General features: G+C 43.6%; 2 protein-coding genes across 6 annotated transcripts; one reads left to right on the top strand and one right to left on the bottom strand.

Annotated features, from left to right (window-relative positions):
* Nucleotides 1-43: 43 nt before the first annotated feature.
* On the bottom strand, nucleotides 44-11748 carry LOC112232836 (coiled-coil domain-containing protein 158). Of its 4 annotated transcripts, none has more exons than XM_024400082.2 (23): nucleotides 11039-11747; nucleotides 9838-9892; nucleotides 9537-9679; nucleotides 9189-9355; nucleotides 8919-9028; nucleotides 8371-8677; nucleotides 8193-8269; nucleotides 7876-7986; nucleotides 7178-7292; nucleotides 6912-7031; nucleotides 6077-6529; nucleotides 5648-5816; nucleotides 3691-3843; nucleotides 3148-3260; nucleotides 2807-2965; nucleotides 2615-2707; nucleotides 2331-2438; nucleotides 1845-1999; nucleotides 1529-1588; nucleotides 1278-1360; nucleotides 927-1097; nucleotides 626-730; nucleotides 44-192 (listed from the first exon to the last, which is right to left on the bottom strand). In XM_024400082.2, the coding sequence occupies exons 1-23, from the start codon at nucleotides 11139-11141 to the stop codon at nucleotides 125-127; spliced, it is 3198 nt and encodes a 1065-aa protein (XP_024255850.1). In that variant the 5' UTR covers nucleotides 11142-11747; the 3' UTR covers nucleotides 44-124. The 4 variants fall into 4 exon arrangements, with proteins under 4 accessions (XP_024255850.1, XP_024255851.1, XP_024255853.1 ...); XM_024400083.2 differs by having other exon boundaries at nucleotides 1290-1360; nucleotides 11039-11743; XM_024400085.2 differs by lacking the exon at nucleotides 6077-6529.
* A 144-nt stretch (nucleotides 11749-11892) lies between these two features.
* On the top strand, nucleotides 11893-17394 carry LOC112232838 (cyclin-G2). 2 transcript variants are annotated; one of them, XM_024400089.2, is made up of 8 exons: nucleotides 11893-12135; nucleotides 12735-12864; nucleotides 12963-13100; nucleotides 14984-15234; nucleotides 15374-15452; nucleotides 15542-15640; nucleotides 15907-16109; nucleotides 16348-17394. In XM_024400089.2, the coding sequence occupies exons 2-8, from the start codon at nucleotides 12736-12738 to the stop codon at nucleotides 16460-16462; spliced, it is 1014 nt and encodes a 337-aa protein (XP_024255857.1). In that variant the 5' UTR covers nucleotides 11893-12135; nucleotide 12735; the 3' UTR covers nucleotides 16463-17394. The 2 variants fall into 2 exon arrangements, with proteins under 2 accessions (XP_024255857.1, XP_024255858.1); XM_024400090.1 differs by lacking the exon at nucleotides 11893-12135 and adding an exon at nucleotides 12195-12213.
* The last annotated feature ends 668 nt before the right edge of the window (nucleotides 17395-18062 follow it).

Below are 18062 nucleotides of genomic sequence, written 5' to 3'. Positions count from 1 at the left end.
ATGCCATGGACAAATTGTATTCATAATAAAAGACAATTCACCATAACGATCATAGTGCCTTTACTTTTAAATACAATTTTAATTTTGTTACACAAGTACACATTCACTCAGAGCCTTGATTGTTCTAAAGCTTCCTTTTGTCTTTGACATTTCTCATCCTCTTCTCCTGACCCTTTATCATAGAGGACATTTCTGAAGAAAAAAAAGAAAAGAAAAAAACTTAAAATGCATTTTGTAGTTTCTTCACAGAAACGGTGTTTTCAAGATAACCTGTATTGTCCCAAAGGTGGCAGTTATCTTATCGGACATAAACAGCAATGGCATTTTTCTGGATTAATCAGGAATTTCTGTTTTCATGAACTTGACCTATCCCCAAACCAATAAAATCATTGTCCTGATTCTCTGTGTCCTGATGACATTCCTATCAAACAATTTGGTCTGGTACGTGAGGCAGGGAGGGGCAGACATAACAAGGATGTCTGGATTCTCACAACTGTTACATTTGGACAACATTGGGCAAATTCAAAACTCCTAATACAGATTCAGATCTTCAGCACTGATGTCAGTCACTAACCACTGTGCTGCACAGCAGTCAGATGAACCAAATAAACTCTGTTCAACAAACCTTGGTTCTTCATCTGCAAGTCCTCCACTATGTTTTGGAGGCTGTCCAGTTTTCCTTGCAAGTGCTTGCATGTGTGTCCTGTAAACTCAGCCTGCGGATTGGCCACTGGACAAACATTTCAAGTGAAACCACAAGTTATTCACTCAGAAGTCATCAAATTAGAGTTCTGAAATTCAAACATTATTAATGATGCCATACTGTAAAGTAACCAAGGTTCTCCAAGGCCATTTCATTGGGGACATTGTCTCCCGCATTGGTTACACACCTGAGTTGTAATAATGCTGAAGGCATTGGGACTTACAGGTGTGTGTGTCTGTGAGAGGGCTTTCTGCCTGAGGCCTGCTCTGTGGTGGAGGTGTGGGGTTGTGGTCAGAGGTCAGAAGTGAGTGTACAGGGGACCTGCGGCCCAGTGCCATGGCTCGTGGGGACGATGTGTAGGAAGGCAGAGATGCAGCAAAAGAGAAGTCATGGCCTGTAGAAATAGCAAACAATGTCTCAAGTGGAGGAATGGTTAAGTGCTGAAAAACTGTATACCTTGATCATAACATGTTTGAAGGGGGACCACAGGGATGATAATGGGTCTAGTAGAGTGAAATTAGGAAAATAAAGCACATGATCGGTTGAGTGTGTTAAAATGGTTGATTGTACTAACAGAGAAACTCACTGGCGCTTGAGAAGGTGCTGTTTAAATTCCGCTCATCCAGATCAGTTGTCCTAAGGAGGTGAGCCACACCACTGCACATATTGCATACACAAACATGCATTAGAACGAAGCCACAGACAGACACTGCACATTCATGTGGCCTGAGGATTAGTGAAGCCAATATACAGAGGTAGGGAACGGTTGCCAACAGCCATGCTCAGGCAGTCAGTAACAAGAGGTTCAAGGATACATGCTCTTACCTGCTGTTAGTCCCTTTTATCATTTTGGCATTGCTTGTAACATTTTTGGTCACTTCGTTGCTGTAAGAGACATTTTTATTGCATGAAATTTGAATTAAAGAAGCTCCACATGATTGTAGTTGATGGGTTGATTGAGAACCAAAGCGAACACAAGCTCTGCATACATTGAGAAACATGTCACATGGCTGTGAAACATTTGTGAAATAAACCACTGTGGTTTCAGAAACCAAGTGAATGACGCACAACAACAACAAAAATGTGTGGTGGGAAAAAACTAGTAGCATCGTGATCTTTAACGTCACACTCAGAGACTTACAGTGTGGTCCTGTGATCTCTCTCTGGAACAGAGCTCCTTCTGAGGGTGCTTTTGTTGGTGTGTGGTCCAGGATTTTCAGAAATCACACCTCGTAGCTCTTTGACTAGGGACCGCAGCTCCGTGGTGGGGCTTTCCAGCAGCTGCTGGGGTTTCAACTGTAAGAGGGGTGAAGAGAGGCTGAGTAAAATACCATTATGGGTTACACTATATTCAACACAGAAATCTATTGTTGACCATCTGGGATACTTCCATGCTTTCAGTAAATTGGCTTAGATCCGACTGTTCTGGAGTCAAGTCAAACGGCTGATGAACGAGTCTGTCATGCTGCCACAGGAATGCAATCAGGGTGTGTTTTTAATTTTGGGGGAGTCAGATGTGCTGAGCTTGTGTCTTTCTTTTCCACCACTGAAAAAACAGCAACAAAGCCAGGCCCTGGAAGGATTGGGGCCACAAGGCATTTTGTAGGAAGTTTCGGTATTGATCTACCTCTAGCAGGCACTTTGAGCCGTATTGGCTGGAGGGCAGAGCAGTCAGGGCTGTTGGGCTGGAGAGGGAAGCACGCTGAGCATTCCCTGTGGCTCGCAGGTTTTGGCCCTGCAGCTCATGCAAAAAAGACACAGCACTTGAAAAAGCATATTACACAGCATAGAAGGCTATAGACAGTTTAGAGGAGAAAGGATATTCAGAGTACAATGCAAATCAAACAACAAAACAGCATATGCATTAGACCTCTATAGAGGCAGATGGACACCCATCCTAGTGTGCTGTACCGTCACATCCAGAGCATGCTGCAGCTTCAGCCGTACAAACTCCTGCTCTTGCAACTGGATGAAGTCTTGACAGTGGACAAAGCTCTCGGACATCTGAAGAACATCGTAGGTGTAAATGGGGGTCAGTCAGAGTGAGACGTATATTTCATACTGTGTGATAAAGTGAGTAAATACAAGGTAGTGCCACAACACCTTGTGTAGGGCCGTCTCCAGTTTGGCCACTTTCTCCCTGAGCCGTCTCTCCAGGGAGCGGACGGTCTCCACCTCCGCTGCCACCTGCCTCTTCTCCTCAGTGACTGAAGCCAGCAGCTGGATCTGACGCTTACTCTCTTGACTCTGGTAACGCTTCTCCTGGGAAGGGAAAGACCATATTGAAGGCAGATTATTATACATTTAAGTGAACACCAGAATATCTTGCGGTTTTAAATCCCTACTTAAGGACACAGGGCTTTTATCTGTGTGGAAGCCAGGGCATGTGAAATTACGATAGACACGATGTGGAGCACTAAAAGTAGACATTGAGGTGTTGCTACCTCGGTCAGTTTGTCCATGGTCTCCTCCAGGAGCTGGATTCGGCCATGGAGAGTGTCAATCTGTTCCCGCTTGGCTGTTATCTGCTTCTGCATCCCCATGGCAACCTTCAGGCCTGGACAGAGAAAGGGGAGACAGGGCAGGATCGAGTCAATCAAGGTCTATCTACTCTCATCTCTTTCTGTCGATTCAACGGAGGAAGAAATGAATCAACTAAATCCAAGGTGAAGTGTCACAATGAGTGACACAGAGCATGAAAGATAACAGAATGGCCCGCACACTGAATAAGCTCCCAATTACCACATTTATCGACCACGTTTCGATCCAACACAGATCTTCGTCATGTCAAAAGAGCATCCATTTTTTTTGTGGAGGGGGGGTACAAAAATTCTCATTACTTCCACAATAATTTACTCTTCAGTATCCAGATTCAGTCCTCTCTCATCTAAAAAGTCATGCATAAACACATACTGTAGACTTCCCATAACCATATAAACACAGATCTCCGCTATAATATAATGTTCTCAGTGATGTGCAGTGCTAACCGTGTCCGTCCGCTCCCTCCAGGGTCCTCAGGGTGCTCCTGGCCTGGTCCAGCTCAGCCCGGGTGGTCTTCAGCTGGGCCTTCAGACCCACCACCACGCCCTCCTGCTCTTCACTCTTACTGCTGTGGAGCCTCTTCAACTCCTCATGCTCCTCTGTGGGACAGACAGACGGTCAACAAGAAAAACAGACGCTACATGCTGTACTGGTTTTCCAACACAGTCTAGCAACATGATCATTGTTCTTGCCGTTTGCCACTGAAGACCTGTATTTTCCCCTAAAGACTGGAGAAATGGAGGCCGTTAAATCAAATCACTGAAAGGTCTTTATTATTGAAGAATGAATAAAGATCAGAATTCATACAAAAACGTTAGCAGAGAAGTGTTTGAATGAACAGAGAGTCGATGCATCATTTTATCTGTGAGGGGAATACTCTCATATGAAAGCCATCTAAATTCAGCAAAAAAAGAAACATCCTCTCACTGTCAACCTCATTTACTTTCAGCGAACTTAAAATGTGTAAATATGTGTATGAACATAACAAGATTCAACAACTGAGACAAACTGGACAAGTTCCACAGACATGTGACGAACAGAAATGGAATAATGTGTCCCTGAACAAAGGGGGGGATCAAAATCAAAAGTAACAGTCAGTATCTGGTGTGGCCACCAGCTGCATTAAGTACTGCAGTGCATCTCCTCCTCATGAATTGCACCAGATTTGACAGTTCTTGCTGTGAGATGTTACCCCACTCTTCCACCAAAGGCACCTGCAAGTTCCCGGACATTTCTGGGGGGAATGGCCCTAGTCCTCACCCTCTGATCCAACAGGTCCCAGACGTGCTCAATGGGATTGAGATCCGGGCTCGTCGCTGGCCATGGCAGAACACTGACATTCCTGTGTTGCAGGAAATCACGCACAGAATGAGCAGTGTGGCTGGTGGCATTGTCATGCTGGAGGGTCATGTCAGGATGAGCCTGCATGAAGGGTACCACATGAGGGAGGATAATGTCTTCCCTATAACTCACAGCTTTGAGATTGCCTGCAATGACAACAAGCTCAGTCCGATGATGCTGTGACACACTGCCCCAGACCATGATGGACTCTCCACCTCCAAATCGATCCCGCTCCAGAATACAGGCCTCGATATAACGCTCATTCCTTCAACGATAAACGCGAATCCGACCATCACCCCTGGTGAGACAAAACCTCGACTCATTAGTGAAGAGCACTTTTTGCCAGTCCTGTCTTGTCCAGCGACGGTGGGTTTGTACCCATAGGCGACGTTGTTGCCGGTGATGTCTGGTGAGGCCCTGCCTTACAACAGGCCTATAAGCCCTCAGTCCAGCCTCTCTCAGCCTATTGTGGACAGTCTGAGCACTGATGGAGGGATTATGCGTTCCTGGTGTAACTCAGGCACTTGATGTTGCCATCCTGTACCTGTCCCGCAGGTGTGATGTTCGGATGTACCGATCCTGTGCAGGTGTTGTTACACGTGGTCTGACACTGCGAGGACGATCAGCTGTCCGTCCTGTAGCGCTGTCTTAGGCGTCTCACTATACGGACATTGCAATTTCTTGCCCTGGCCACATCTGCAGTCCTCATGCCTCCTTGCAGCATGCCTAAGGCACATTCACGCAGATGAGCAGGGACCCTGGGCATCTTTCTTTTGGTGTTTTTCAGAGTCAGTAAAAAGGCCTCTTTAGTGTCCTAAGTTTTCATAACTGTGACCTGAATTGCCTACCGTCTGTAAGCTGTTTGTGTCTTATGACCGTTCCACAGGTGCATGTGATTAATTGTTTATGGTTCATTGAACAAGCATGGGGAAACGGTGTTTAAACCCTTCACAATGAAGATCTGTGAAGTTTTGATTTGAATTTTTACTAATTATCTTTGAAAGACAGGGTCCTGAAAAATGGACATTTCTTTTTTAACTGAGTTTATGACAGCCAGTGTACCTGTGAGGCAGACCAGTTGCATGCGTTGCACCTCTAGCTCAGCGGTAAGCTGCTGTTTCTCCAGCGTCAGCTCCTTGACACAGCAGCTCTGTTTGGACAGACCAGCCTGCTGTACGCGCCTCTCCTGCTCCAGCACCGCCAAACACTCCTCACGCTGCTCTAAGCATGTCTGTAAAGGGAGGGACTCAGCAGGGTTGGAACGGTATATAGTAGGATACCTTTGAAAACACACCCAAAAAGAAAAATATGGAGTATTATACAATCCAAGACAATGAACAAGCCTGAGGACTCCCCTTAGCAGCCTGAATGACCTCAAAATCTGGTCTTGATTTAGAAGCATGCCAAGTTTCCCCACCCGAGGGGTAGGAGACAACCAACCTTGAAACTAAAGTATATGATCAAAACTAACTAACTAGCCAACTAACTAACCCTTAACTGTTGGATCTCCAGCTTGTGCTCATTGAGCTGGTTGCTGAGGCGGCTCTTCTCATTGTGCAGGGAGTCAATGCTACGTCCATGCTGCACCGTCATCTGGGTGGTGCTCTCCATCTGCAGCCGCAGCAGGTCCACCATCTTCTCCCGGTCCTCCAGCTTGAGTCTCAGCATCTCAGTCTCTGCCCTGAGGGCCTGGCAGATGCCCTGGGCTTCCTCCAGCCTGGCCCGTCCCTGCTGCGCCTCCTGCAGCCTCAGCTGCAGCTCCCTGTCCCTCTCCTCCAGCAGCACCTGGACCTTCTTCAGCTCCTCGTCCCGGTCACCCTTCAGGGATTGCAGCCGCAGCTCCTCGTCCCTGGCCTTGTACAGCTGGTCTGCGGTCAATTCCAGCTCCCGTCGCACCACAGCCAGCTCCTTCTGCTGCTCCCGCTGATGCTTCTCGTCCAACAACTGGCAGAAGAGACAAAAAATAGCCTTGGCAACTAAAGCCTTGGTGTCATCTTCCATTAAAAAAAAAAATGATGCTTGGTCTGCTCCTTCTCCAGGGCCTGCCGCAGCTCTGACTGACCCCACACACGTAATACACTACTGACTCTTATTCAAACATCTCTGTTTGATTTCATGGGTTGTTTTTTTTTTTATTTTAAATTTATGTTTAAAACATATCAAAGCCAGATTCATATTTATATATCAAACACAATGATAGACAGACTGTGAGTTTCTGGAATCAAAGAATGTGCAATGTTAAGATAGTGTATCTCTTTCTACAGCAGCAGGGAGCTAAGGACGTACAGTATCCTTGCTGTTTGTGTCTGAGGCTGGGCTGTATTACCGTGAGCTGGCAGAGCCGAGAGTCCAGCTCCTCTGTCTGCTGGAGGGATCTGTCTCTCCCTCTCTGGGCCTCCCCCGCCTGAGACTGGGCCTCGGCCAACAGCATCTCCAGAGCACCCACCTGGTACACAACATCATGACAACCCAAAGCATCAGAACCTTCACATAGAATATTACAATGTCTCCCTCCTAAACCTTTGTTTGAAAAGACTAAGGCCACTCTATTATTCTACATCACAACCATGCCGGTTGTGTGTTAGCTGTAACCTTGTCTTCATGGCCCTGCTGGGTGTCCAGTAGTTCGGAGCGCAGGACGGAGAGAGCTGACTCCAAGTCATTGACCTGACACTGGTGCACTGAAGCCTGGCTTTCACCTTGTTTTCTGGTGAAAGGAAATAATGCATTAATTTGGACACTTTCTGAAAGATTTGACAGGTGTCTTACAACTGAATGAAAAGATGAGTGACTTTATACATTCTTTGTATTTTACCCAGTTTTTCTCCCCAATTTCGATCTTGCCTCATCGCTACAGAAGTGAAGGTTGGGTCATGCGTCCTCTGAAACATGACCCGCCAAACCGCACTTCTTAACACCTGATTAACCCGGAAACCAGCTGCACCAATACGTCGGAGGAAACACTGTTCAACTGACGACTGCTGTCAGCCTGCAGGCACCCAGCCCACCACAGCAAGACTGCGATGAGCCAAGTAAAGCCCCCAGGCCAAACCCTCCCCTAACCCGGACGACGCTGGGCCAATTGGGTGCCTCCCTATGGGACTCACGGTCACAGCCGGTTGTGACAGAGACTGGGATCGAACCCGGGTCTGTAGTGACTCCTCAAGCACTGCGATGCAGTGCCTTCGACCGCTGCGCCACTCGAGAGGTCCGAAAATAGAGCTCTTTGAATTTAATTAAACTCAGGAAATATGTAGATATAGTATTGCTAGTTAATTAATGTCTCTCACTGTAACAACTCCACCTGGACATGCAAGCTGGAGGCTCTGCCTCTGGAGCTGCTCAATTTCTCAGTCAATATCGCCACCTCCTGGTCATGACTGGTAGTGAGCTGCTTCATTCTGGAAAAGAGTAAAGCAAATCAAGCAAGGCAACTTTACATGTCACCTCTAGGAACCTGCCTCGAACATACATGCGGTTTTAGGGTTACAACAAACTCTATACCAGACAGTCTTACATGCAGGTAATGTGTGGGCTATCAGATTAGTGAATGACTGTAATCCCAAGTCACTGAGACAAGAATTGTGGAAAGTTAATGAAAATGTACCTTTCCCTTTGCTCATTCAACATGATCTCTGCTTTCTCTTGGCATTTCTGTTCTTGAGTCTCCATCTGCTCCTTCAGCTGGCACAATGAGTTAGGAATGGAAAATACAATGTCAAGAACAACATTTCAAACCCTTTATAAAAGTGTTGTGTGAAATAAAACAAAACACACGGTCTTACCAGCAGAAGGCTTTCTCTCAGATTGTGATTTGCATGCTCCAAGTCGTGTAATACTTTCTCCACTGCAACACCCAGTGCGTCCTGGCTAGTGTACAAATTGTTTCCACAACGTTTTTCGTAAGCCAACAGCGTGGAGTACACCTCCTGTAGTGTCCGCTCCCTTGACTCTGTTCTCCTGCTCTGTGACTTTACTTCATCCTCAGCCTCCAGTAGCCTCTGGTCCCCGGTCTGTTTAGCGGCTTGCAGCTCCCTGATCATTGCTTGCATTTTCCCCATTACATCTGCCTGTTTTCTGCTCTCTTTTGTTCTGAGGGACAAAACAATGAACACCCAATTGACACTTACTGGTTGAATTAACGTTGTTTCCATGCAATTTCAATTAAATTAGGTGGAACCAACGTGAAATAGATGTTGAATTGACGTCTGTGCCCAGTGGGCATTGAAGGGACTGTAAAACATGTCCTATACTCCCGTTGCAAAAAACCTGTATGTGTTCAAAGGTATACAGTACAAACGGTTTACAGTGCAACAGGTTCAGCTTCAATTACCTTAGATCAGTCAGGGCATCTTTCTCAATCTGGAACTCCTGCAATTTTGTCTGCAGCTTGATGATGGACTGACGGAAGTAGAACTTCTGCTGTTCATGAAGCTCATGTGTCTGAAAAAGTATTAGCAAAGGTTGCAATCAATGGCACCTCATGTGGCAAAGAACTGCATGGATTTTGATATTAGAATCATTGAGTTCAAGAGGCCTTCCACAATAATATATAACTCTCACCAGGAAAGAATTAAGAAATAGGACTGTATCTCACACTAACCTCACTCAGCTGCTTTTGGAGCTCTGACACCTGTTGAGAGTAGTCCCCTATTGCATTTTCCAAAACATCTTTCCCAGGGAAAGTTATGCCACTTCTGACCAGCTCCAGGCCATATGTAAGAGGCTGGATCACAGACAGCACTTCTGAGTTCTCCTCCGATGAACCATCTGTAAAATAGAAATGTAAAGCAGCAATAAGGAACACTTATCACAGCAAACTACTACAGGTAGTTTCATAATTCAAAATAGACTAGTGACATATTTGGTTGTGACAATAGCGCCGATGTGTAACTGTATAGCTAGTACTGGCTATATTTTTCTTCATGACACAAGAAAACCACATACTCACCCATAAAGATGGGAAAGTAATTAATTTGTGAAGGTGAGCTGCTGGGACATGTGCGTCCCATTTTCTCTATGGTCATTTTAGTTGCATGTTCCACTTCTTCTTGCAGCATTTGAGTCTCCTTGGTTCGTCTGTCAAGCTCCTCACTGTAAAGAAAGAACGTAACAAACTTGCTTCCAAATGGATGATGGTTCATGGTGCAAAAGGTAGACAATCTGTTTTCAAATACAGGTAGCTAGTGTTATGAAAAAGGATGTGGGGGAGTTAGCTAACTAGAGTAATTTAAAGAAAAGGGCAAAATTACCTCAACTCATCCAGATTGTTGTACCTTCTAGGGACAGTGCTGGTGTCATTTGTACCTGTAAGGTAGAGGTAGCTTGCTAAATTATAAAGCCAAAGAGGGATTGCTCAGTGCTGCCACTGATGCCAGGAATCAGCACAGCGATGTGATAAGACCGGGAACTTTGCTAGAAGGTTAGTAGTTAGCAATGTTATACACTATATATACACACAAAAGTATGTAGACACCCCTTCAAATTAGTGGATTTAGCAATTTCAGCTGCACCCGTTGCTGACACGTGCATAAAATTGAGCACTCAGCCATGGAATCTCCATAGTAAACATTGGCAGTAGAATGGCCTAATTGAAGAGCTCAATGACTTTCAACGTGGTGCCATCTTAGGATGCCACCTTTCCAACAAGTCAGTTCGTCAAATTTCTGCCCTGCTAGAGCTGCCCTGGTCAACTGTAAGTTCTGTTTTATGGTGAAGTGGAAACGTCTAACGGCTCACCCGCAAAGTGGTAGGCCACACAAGCTCACAGAATGGGCCCGCCGAGTGCTGAAGAGCGTATAAATCGTCTGTCCTCGGTTGCAACACTCAGTACAGAGTTCCAAACTGCCTCTGGAAGCCACATCAGCACAAGAACTGTTCGTCTGGAGCTTCATGAAATGGGTTTACATGGCCGAGCAGCCGCACACAAGCCTAAGATCACCATGTACAAATTCCAAGCGTTGGCTGGAGTGGTGTAAAGCTCACCACCATTGGACTCTGGAGCAGTGGAAACACGTTCTCTGGAGTGATGAATCACGCTTCACCATCTGGCAGTCTGACAGACTAATCTGGGTTTGGCAGATGCAAGAACACTACCTGCCACAATGCATAGTGCCAACTGTAAAGTTTGGTGGAAGAGGGCTGTTTTTCATGGTTCGGCTTAGGCACATTAGTTCCAGTGAAGGGACATTTTAATGTTACAGCATACAATGACATTCTAGACGATTCTGTGCTTCCAACTTTGTGGCAACAGTTTGGGGAAGTCCCTTCCTGTTTCAGCATGACATTGCCCCCATGCACAAAGCAAGGTCCATACAGAAATGGTTTGTTGAGATCGGGGGGCGACCAACTCCATATTAATGCCCATGATTTTGGAATGAGATGTTCGACAAGCAGGTGTCGACATACTTATGTAGTGTAGCTAGCTAACGTTAGTCAGGTTAATTTACTTACTTGTTGTTGGAATCTCGTGCAATAAACCATCAAACAATTCAGAGGATTTATAAATAGATAAATTACTATCTTTGGATATGGAATTTTGAAATCCAGATGACATTATCAGTTGGTTAGCTAGCTAGCCGTATGGGATAACATGTGGAAATCAACCAGCGCCTGCAAACAACAAGTAGTAGCGAAGCTTCATCGCCATGGAAACGGTTGATTTCGCGCTTTCTTTACTCAGATTCGGTGTATTTTAGAAACAGGAACTCCCCAAAGTTGTTGCTAAATCTGGAATTTTGTAGATACCATCTCAAGAACAAACAGAAATATGGTTACTTTTCAGTTAAAACAAAAGATTGAAGGGTAGTAAAACAAAAGTCCGTCGGTCGTCACTAGTTACCACAGCCATTAAGCCATATGCCGCGTTCAACACAACCGGGAACTCGGAAAAATACAAAGTCAAATCATAAACGTCAGTGATCTTCAGGCCGGAAACTCGGCGCTCTAGAAAGAGTCCCGAGTTCCCGAGTTGAATGACCGTTCAAATCGATATTTTTTCCAATCGGATCATTCCGAGTTCCCATTGTTTTGAACGTTCTGAAGTCGGAGATTCCCAAGAACCTAGTTGTTTTGAACACGTCATGGTAATTCGGAAATCTTCAACGTCCAACTTCAGTGCGTTCAAAATATCTGGGAACTCGGAAAAAAACTAGCTCCGACTGGGAACAATCGATTTGAACGGACTTTCAACCCGGACCTCTTTCTCGACCTGATTCCTGACGTCCATTACGTATTTTCCCGAGTACCCAGTTGTTTTGAATGCAGCATATGACGCAAACCCTATCCATCTTTAGCCTACAACGTGTCTTCATCCACTGGTGCAAGATGGATGTTGTAGTCTCGCAGTTTGTTGAGACAACGACCGTTCGATCCTTCCGCATTTCAGATGGAAATTATCAACACCAACATCAGATGACAATTTAGGAACTATCTTGTTAATTTACGTTGTAGCTAACTAATCGATTACACTTTGTTGTAAACGAAATGGAAATTTGAATACTGAGTTACTATATTTTCATAAAATCGTCTTGTTTCAAGCGTTTGGCAAAGTAAGACATGTCTCTGTCTTGTTAACTAACGTTAATTAGCTGGTACTACTAGCTTGTTGACCCAGTGTTTTGCAGATGGTAACTACTGTAGCTATATAACGTTACTCTTTGCATGTCATTTGAGATACATGGGATAGTTTATATGATTAATGTGAATAATTGCGTCAGAAATCATTTCCCACATACGGCTACAAATATGAGCTTGATAGCTAACTAACCTACGTGACCCATATCGATTTCTCACGTACATAACTTAAAACATCTCCCTTCAAGTAAAGCATTAGAATAGACTGGTTGCTTTTCAACAAGGTTCCGTTCATCCATTCTACTGTCGAATATTTTCCTGGACACTTTATATAAGAAGTCATGTAAATGATTGAAAATGCTAGCCTTTTTGTGTTTAAGATGACTGTATTGGGCATATATTGTTATGTCATAGCTAGCTATCTAGCGGGGTGATGTGCATATTATTGGTGGCTGACCGTTGATACTTGACACCCTGTGGGTGGGGTAAAGACAGTCTACATTTATTGGCTCTTTCTCGGAGGGAAACATTTTAGTTATTTCTTTCGGATCTAGCTAATCACGTGTTTTTTCAGGATGCGGGATCTTCAATACCTTGACAATGAAACATGTTGGCTTGTCAAAGAGCTGAAGTCAAACATTTCTCAAGAATCATACTTTTTACCTAGGGAAACTGGCCTGAATATAATGGAGTCTGCAGCAGAGGTAGGTATTGCTGACCCAGTTACATATACTCACTGTACTTACCTTTCAGTTTCTTGATGTGCTATTTTGAAGTTTTGTTATTTACCATTCATTTTCAGAATCACAATGGAGTCTCTGCAAAATGCAGAAATGCCAAAGTTGAAGACTTGTGGAGCCTGACCAGTTTCTTTGGTTTCAGCACCCAGACATTTGTTCTGGCTGTCAATCTACTGGATAGGTTCTTAGCCATTATGAAGGTGTGTATTTTAACCTATTACAGGCTAAGCCCTGTCTAAGCTTTTTTTTGGGGGGGGGTGTCATACTTTAAGAAGGTCATACCAAGGACCATTTTTAGCTATTTGATTTAGAATTGTAAGACCCCTTGAAGTATTATTTGTAATTACCTTACTGCTATTCACCCATACAAATGCATTGAATAACAGATTCAACATGGAACAACAGATAGTCCCCCCAAAAAAGTCAAAAGGGGATATAAGAAAGATCATGATTTTTAATTAAATTTATACATGTATTTAACCCCTTATTTTTGGCTCTAAACAGTCTCCATAAATACTTCCATTCATTTTTTTCAACTAGTACCGGGGACCTTCAGACGAGTCTTGTGAGGCCTTTGGGTGTCATAGAGCAAAACATGTATGAGAGTCTCACCTTTCCACAGAGGGGTCATATTAGTGTGTAGCCCAAACTGTTTGGACGCTACAGACAGAAGTTGGCAGATCGGCTGTACCGACTTCAGACGAGTCCCAAGACGGTGGTGGGAGTCGCCAAACCGCTTGGACGCTACAGACGATTTTGTGAGATGACGGATTTTCGGGATGTCTCATGGTCTAACAAACACTGCTCTAGCTCTGTCACTTTTCACCGCAGAGGCGAAAGTGCAACATCGGTGGATGTGGGGGATTGAGACGCATCCAATGCAAAAAAAACATATCTATATCTCTATCTTACACTGACAGATTTTTATGGGGAATTTTGTATTATGCTAATTAATATTTCAGTGGGGGTGCGGACATCGACTTAAAGATATGCTTGTTGTGTTGAGATATGGTAATTCTGGATATTCTACAGAATTAGCATTTTGTATGCATTTTGTTTATTGTTTAATACCTGTGTTTGTTGTTTAACTTATGTCAATTTGCGTGCACTTTGTTTAATTTTACTGAACAAAAATATAAACGCAATATGCAACAATTTCAAAGATTTTACTGAGTTACGGAAAGCAGTCAATTAAAATAAATAAATTAGGCAACTATTTCTATGCATTTCACATGAGTGGGAATACAGATATGTTGGTCACGGATACCTTTAAAAAATATATTTAAAAAAAGTAGGGGTGTGGATCAGAAACCAGTCAGTATCTGGTGTGATCACCATTTGCCTCATGCAGCTCGACACATCTCCTTCGCATAGAGTTGATCAGTCTGTTAATTGTGGCCTGTGGAATGTTGTCCCACTCCTCTTCAATGGCTGTGTGAAGTTGCTGGATATTGGCGGGAACTGGAACATACTGTTCTACACATCAATCCAGAGCATCCCAAACGTGCTCAATGTGTGACATCTCTGGTGAGTATGCAGGCCATGGAAGAACTGGGACATTTTCAGATTCCAGGAATTGTGTACAGATCCTTGCGACATGGGGACATGCATTATCATGCTGAAACAGGTGATGGCGGCGAATGAATGGCACAACAATGGGCTCAAGATCTCGTCGTGGTATCTCTGTGAATTCAAATTGCCATCCATAAAATGCAATTGTGTTTGTTGTCCATAGCTTATGCCTACCCATACCATACCCCGCCGCCACCATGGGGCACTCTGTTCACAACGCTGACATCAGCAAACCTGGTCGCTCACACAACGCCATTACATGTGGTCTGCGGTTGTGAGGCTATTTGGACGTACTGCCAAAACGACGTTGGAGACAGATGGATTATCTTGGCAAAAGATAAATGCTCACTAACAGTAAAATAAGCTTTTTGTGAGTATGGAAAAGTATTTCAGCTCCTGAAACATGGGAGTTTAAATGTTGCGTTTATATTTTTGTTCAGTATATAATAGAACTTAGCAGAAGTAGCCCATTTATGCTGACTTATGTATCACTATAATGGTATGTTCACAGGTCCAACCTAAGCATCTGCCTTGCATTGGAGTCTCCTGCCTCCATATTGCTGCCAAAATGGTTGAGGATGAGTGTAACATCTCACCCACCCATGAACTCATCCGCATCAGCCAAAGCAAGTTCACTGTTTCTGACCTCAGCCGCATGGAGAAGATAATCTCTGGAAAACTCCATTTGGAGCTCAAAGCCGTCACAGCCTTAACTTTTTTACACTTATACCATGCTGTCATCGTATCACTTACATCAGAAAGGTGAGTGCTTTGTTTCTTAATTGATAACTTTTTGCATTATGTCATCAGTGAGTATTTTTCCAATTGCTAGAAGCTGTGAAGTTGATCTTCTGATGATCAATTGACATGAGGCTCACATGAGGGTTGCCTTTATTTTAAGGGAGGAGATCCCAAGCATTGGGAGACTGGAAGCCCAGCTAAAGGCCTGCTTATGTCAGCTTGTTTTCTCTAAAGCAAAAGTAAGAATTATTCTCAGGCCAACACAATTGTTAAATTATAAGAATGTTTACTTTGAGTTGCAGTCCGATATGTTTATTATTTTTTGCAGCCATCTGTGCTGGCACTGTCTGTCGTTTGTCAGGAGTTTGAAGCCCTCCAGTCTCTTGCCATGTTGGAAATTGTCCAAGATGTCCAAAGGCACCTAAAGGTATTATACAGTTTAATTACAGACCTCCAGTATGTATGACATGATGGTGTCATGACCAATGACAGGTATTATATTTTTATAATACGAAGACCCACTGAGACTGACATTATACAGTAGCTTGACTCTGCCACTAAACAAGTGACATCAAATGAAAACATGCTACATGAAAACTATTACCTTCTGACTTGACTGAGACAACATTTTCCAAGACTATTCTATTTATGTCTTCTGTCAGCGTCCTCAGATATTTCTTATTTCTTTCACAGATTGTTGACAGTGAGTTACTCTACTGGAGGGGACTTGTGGCCAAATGCATGACTGAGTACTGCTCAAGTGAATGTAACAAACCAGACAACAAAAAACTGGTGTGGATCGTGTCCAGACGAACTGCCCAAAATTTGCACGCTAATAACTTCAGTGTCCCTGAACTGCCGACCATTCCAGAGGGGAGCTGGGGTGAAAGTGAGAGGTAAACAAACAGCCCCTTTAATGCACTTTACTGTATAATAATATTTCATATCACTAGAGCTACTGTGTGTGTAAATAAAGGCTTGTTATTGACCTGTAACATAATGCACCACATTACTTCTACATTGTACAGCAATGCTGTGATGTTTCAGGGAAGAAGAAAAACATAACATTAGATCAGTGGAACAGTGGCTTGAAGACAGTAATGATGACATGTGTTCTCCCCTATGTATATTTAGTGAGGATTCCTGTGAGGACATGAGCTGTGAAGAGGACAGCCCGTGCAGCTCTCCTGGCAGCGATGAAAAGGGAGCCTTCTTCCCCGTAGAGTTTCGCAACCAGGGCAGAAAATGATACTCCCTCTTTTTGAGGAGCTCAAACTTGTGATTGAGATTATGTGTAACCGGGGTGCTAAATGTAACTTTCCCTAAATGTAATGTTTCCCCTTCCTTGTAGTCATGATTCAGGACTAAATTGTTTCTTTCACTTGGCATACTGTATGTGTGACAGACTGGTATCAAACTCGGGTTGCCTGCGAGCCTGGTTAGCCCTCTCCACTAAAGCCTCGGTGTGGACATAAGTCTTCCTGTCTAAAGCTAGGTTACTGATCACGGGAGCGTAGTCCAACAAACCACCTCTGCTACATACATATGTATTCTGGAAATACTGAACAACAGGCCCTATCAAGTGCCTGTGTTAGTCCATGTGCTCTTTTTAAACTTTTGTTATGATTTTAGATCTGAGTGAGATTTAAATTGCAATATATTGGCAGCTGACTGGCAATAAGATCTTTGAAAGCCTTTTTAAAGATGTTGCTGGTGTCAATCTATGTCCAAATTTGACACATTCCAGGTGACATTAAGCACAATGGTGTAATGATTTTCTTCCTAGGATGTCAAACCTGTGCACTGACTGTTTAAATCAATGGGAAATACCCAACATATTGGTACATTTGTGCAAAACCTTACCTGTTTTATAGAATAATATTCATGTAAAAGTGTCCTATACACCATGTTATTGTAATGTGTTTGTAAGATTATATGCAGGATGATACTGTATTCTATGAATGGTGACTTGTATGTAAATGTGATTGTGTTAGAGAATGATGGTGATTGTTGTCTATTGAGATTCAGTACATGTGCAAAATATTTATATTTAAACAAATAACAATGTACATAAAATTAAGAAAGTTGTATCATGCTTTGTGAATAGGCCATCTTATGTTACTGTATATCAACATATTGTTAGAAATGAACCCTAAAAATAAAAGAATATTTTTAAACCTGTTGTGTATTCCCTATTATTGTTAATTTTGTTAAACAAATTAATCATACACAATATATACAAAAGTATGTGAACACCCCTTCAAATTAGTGTATTTGGCTATTTCAGCCACACCTGTTGCTGACAGGTGTATAAAATTGTGCACACAGCCATGCAATCTCCATAATCTCCAGAGCTGCCCCAGTCAACTGTAAGTGCTGCTATTGTGAAGTGGAAATGTCTAGGAGCATCAACGGCTCAGCCACAATGTGGTTGGTCCTACAAGCTCACAGAACAGGACCGCCGAATGCTGAAAAGATTGTCTGTCCTCGGTTGCAACACTCACTCCAGAGTTCCAAACTGCCTCTGGAAGCAACGTAAGCACAAGAACTGTTCCTCTGGAGCTTCATGAAAGCAAGCCTTAGATCACCATGAGCAATGCCAAGTGTCAGCTGAAGTGGTGTAAAGCTCGACGCCATTGGTCTCTGGAGCAGTGGATACGCATTCTCTGGAGTGATGACTCATCATCTGGCAGTCTGACAGACTAATCTGATTTTGGCAGATGCCAGGAGTACGCTACCTGCCCAAATGCATAGTGCCAACTGTGAAGTTTGGTGGAGGAAGGTCTGTTTTTCATGGTTTGAGCAAGGCCCCTTAGTTCCAGTGAAGGGAAATCTTAACACTACAGCAT

This window comes from Oncorhynchus tshawytscha, linkage group LG04 (genome assembly GCF_018296145.1).
Source record: "Oncorhynchus tshawytscha isolate Ot180627B linkage group LG04, Otsh_v2.0, whole genome shotgun sequence".
NCBI classification, from domain to species: Eukaryota; Metazoa; Chordata; class Actinopteri; order Salmoniformes; family Salmonidae; genus Oncorhynchus; species Oncorhynchus tshawytscha.
This window is presented reverse-complemented; position numbering and strand designations above follow the sequence as displayed.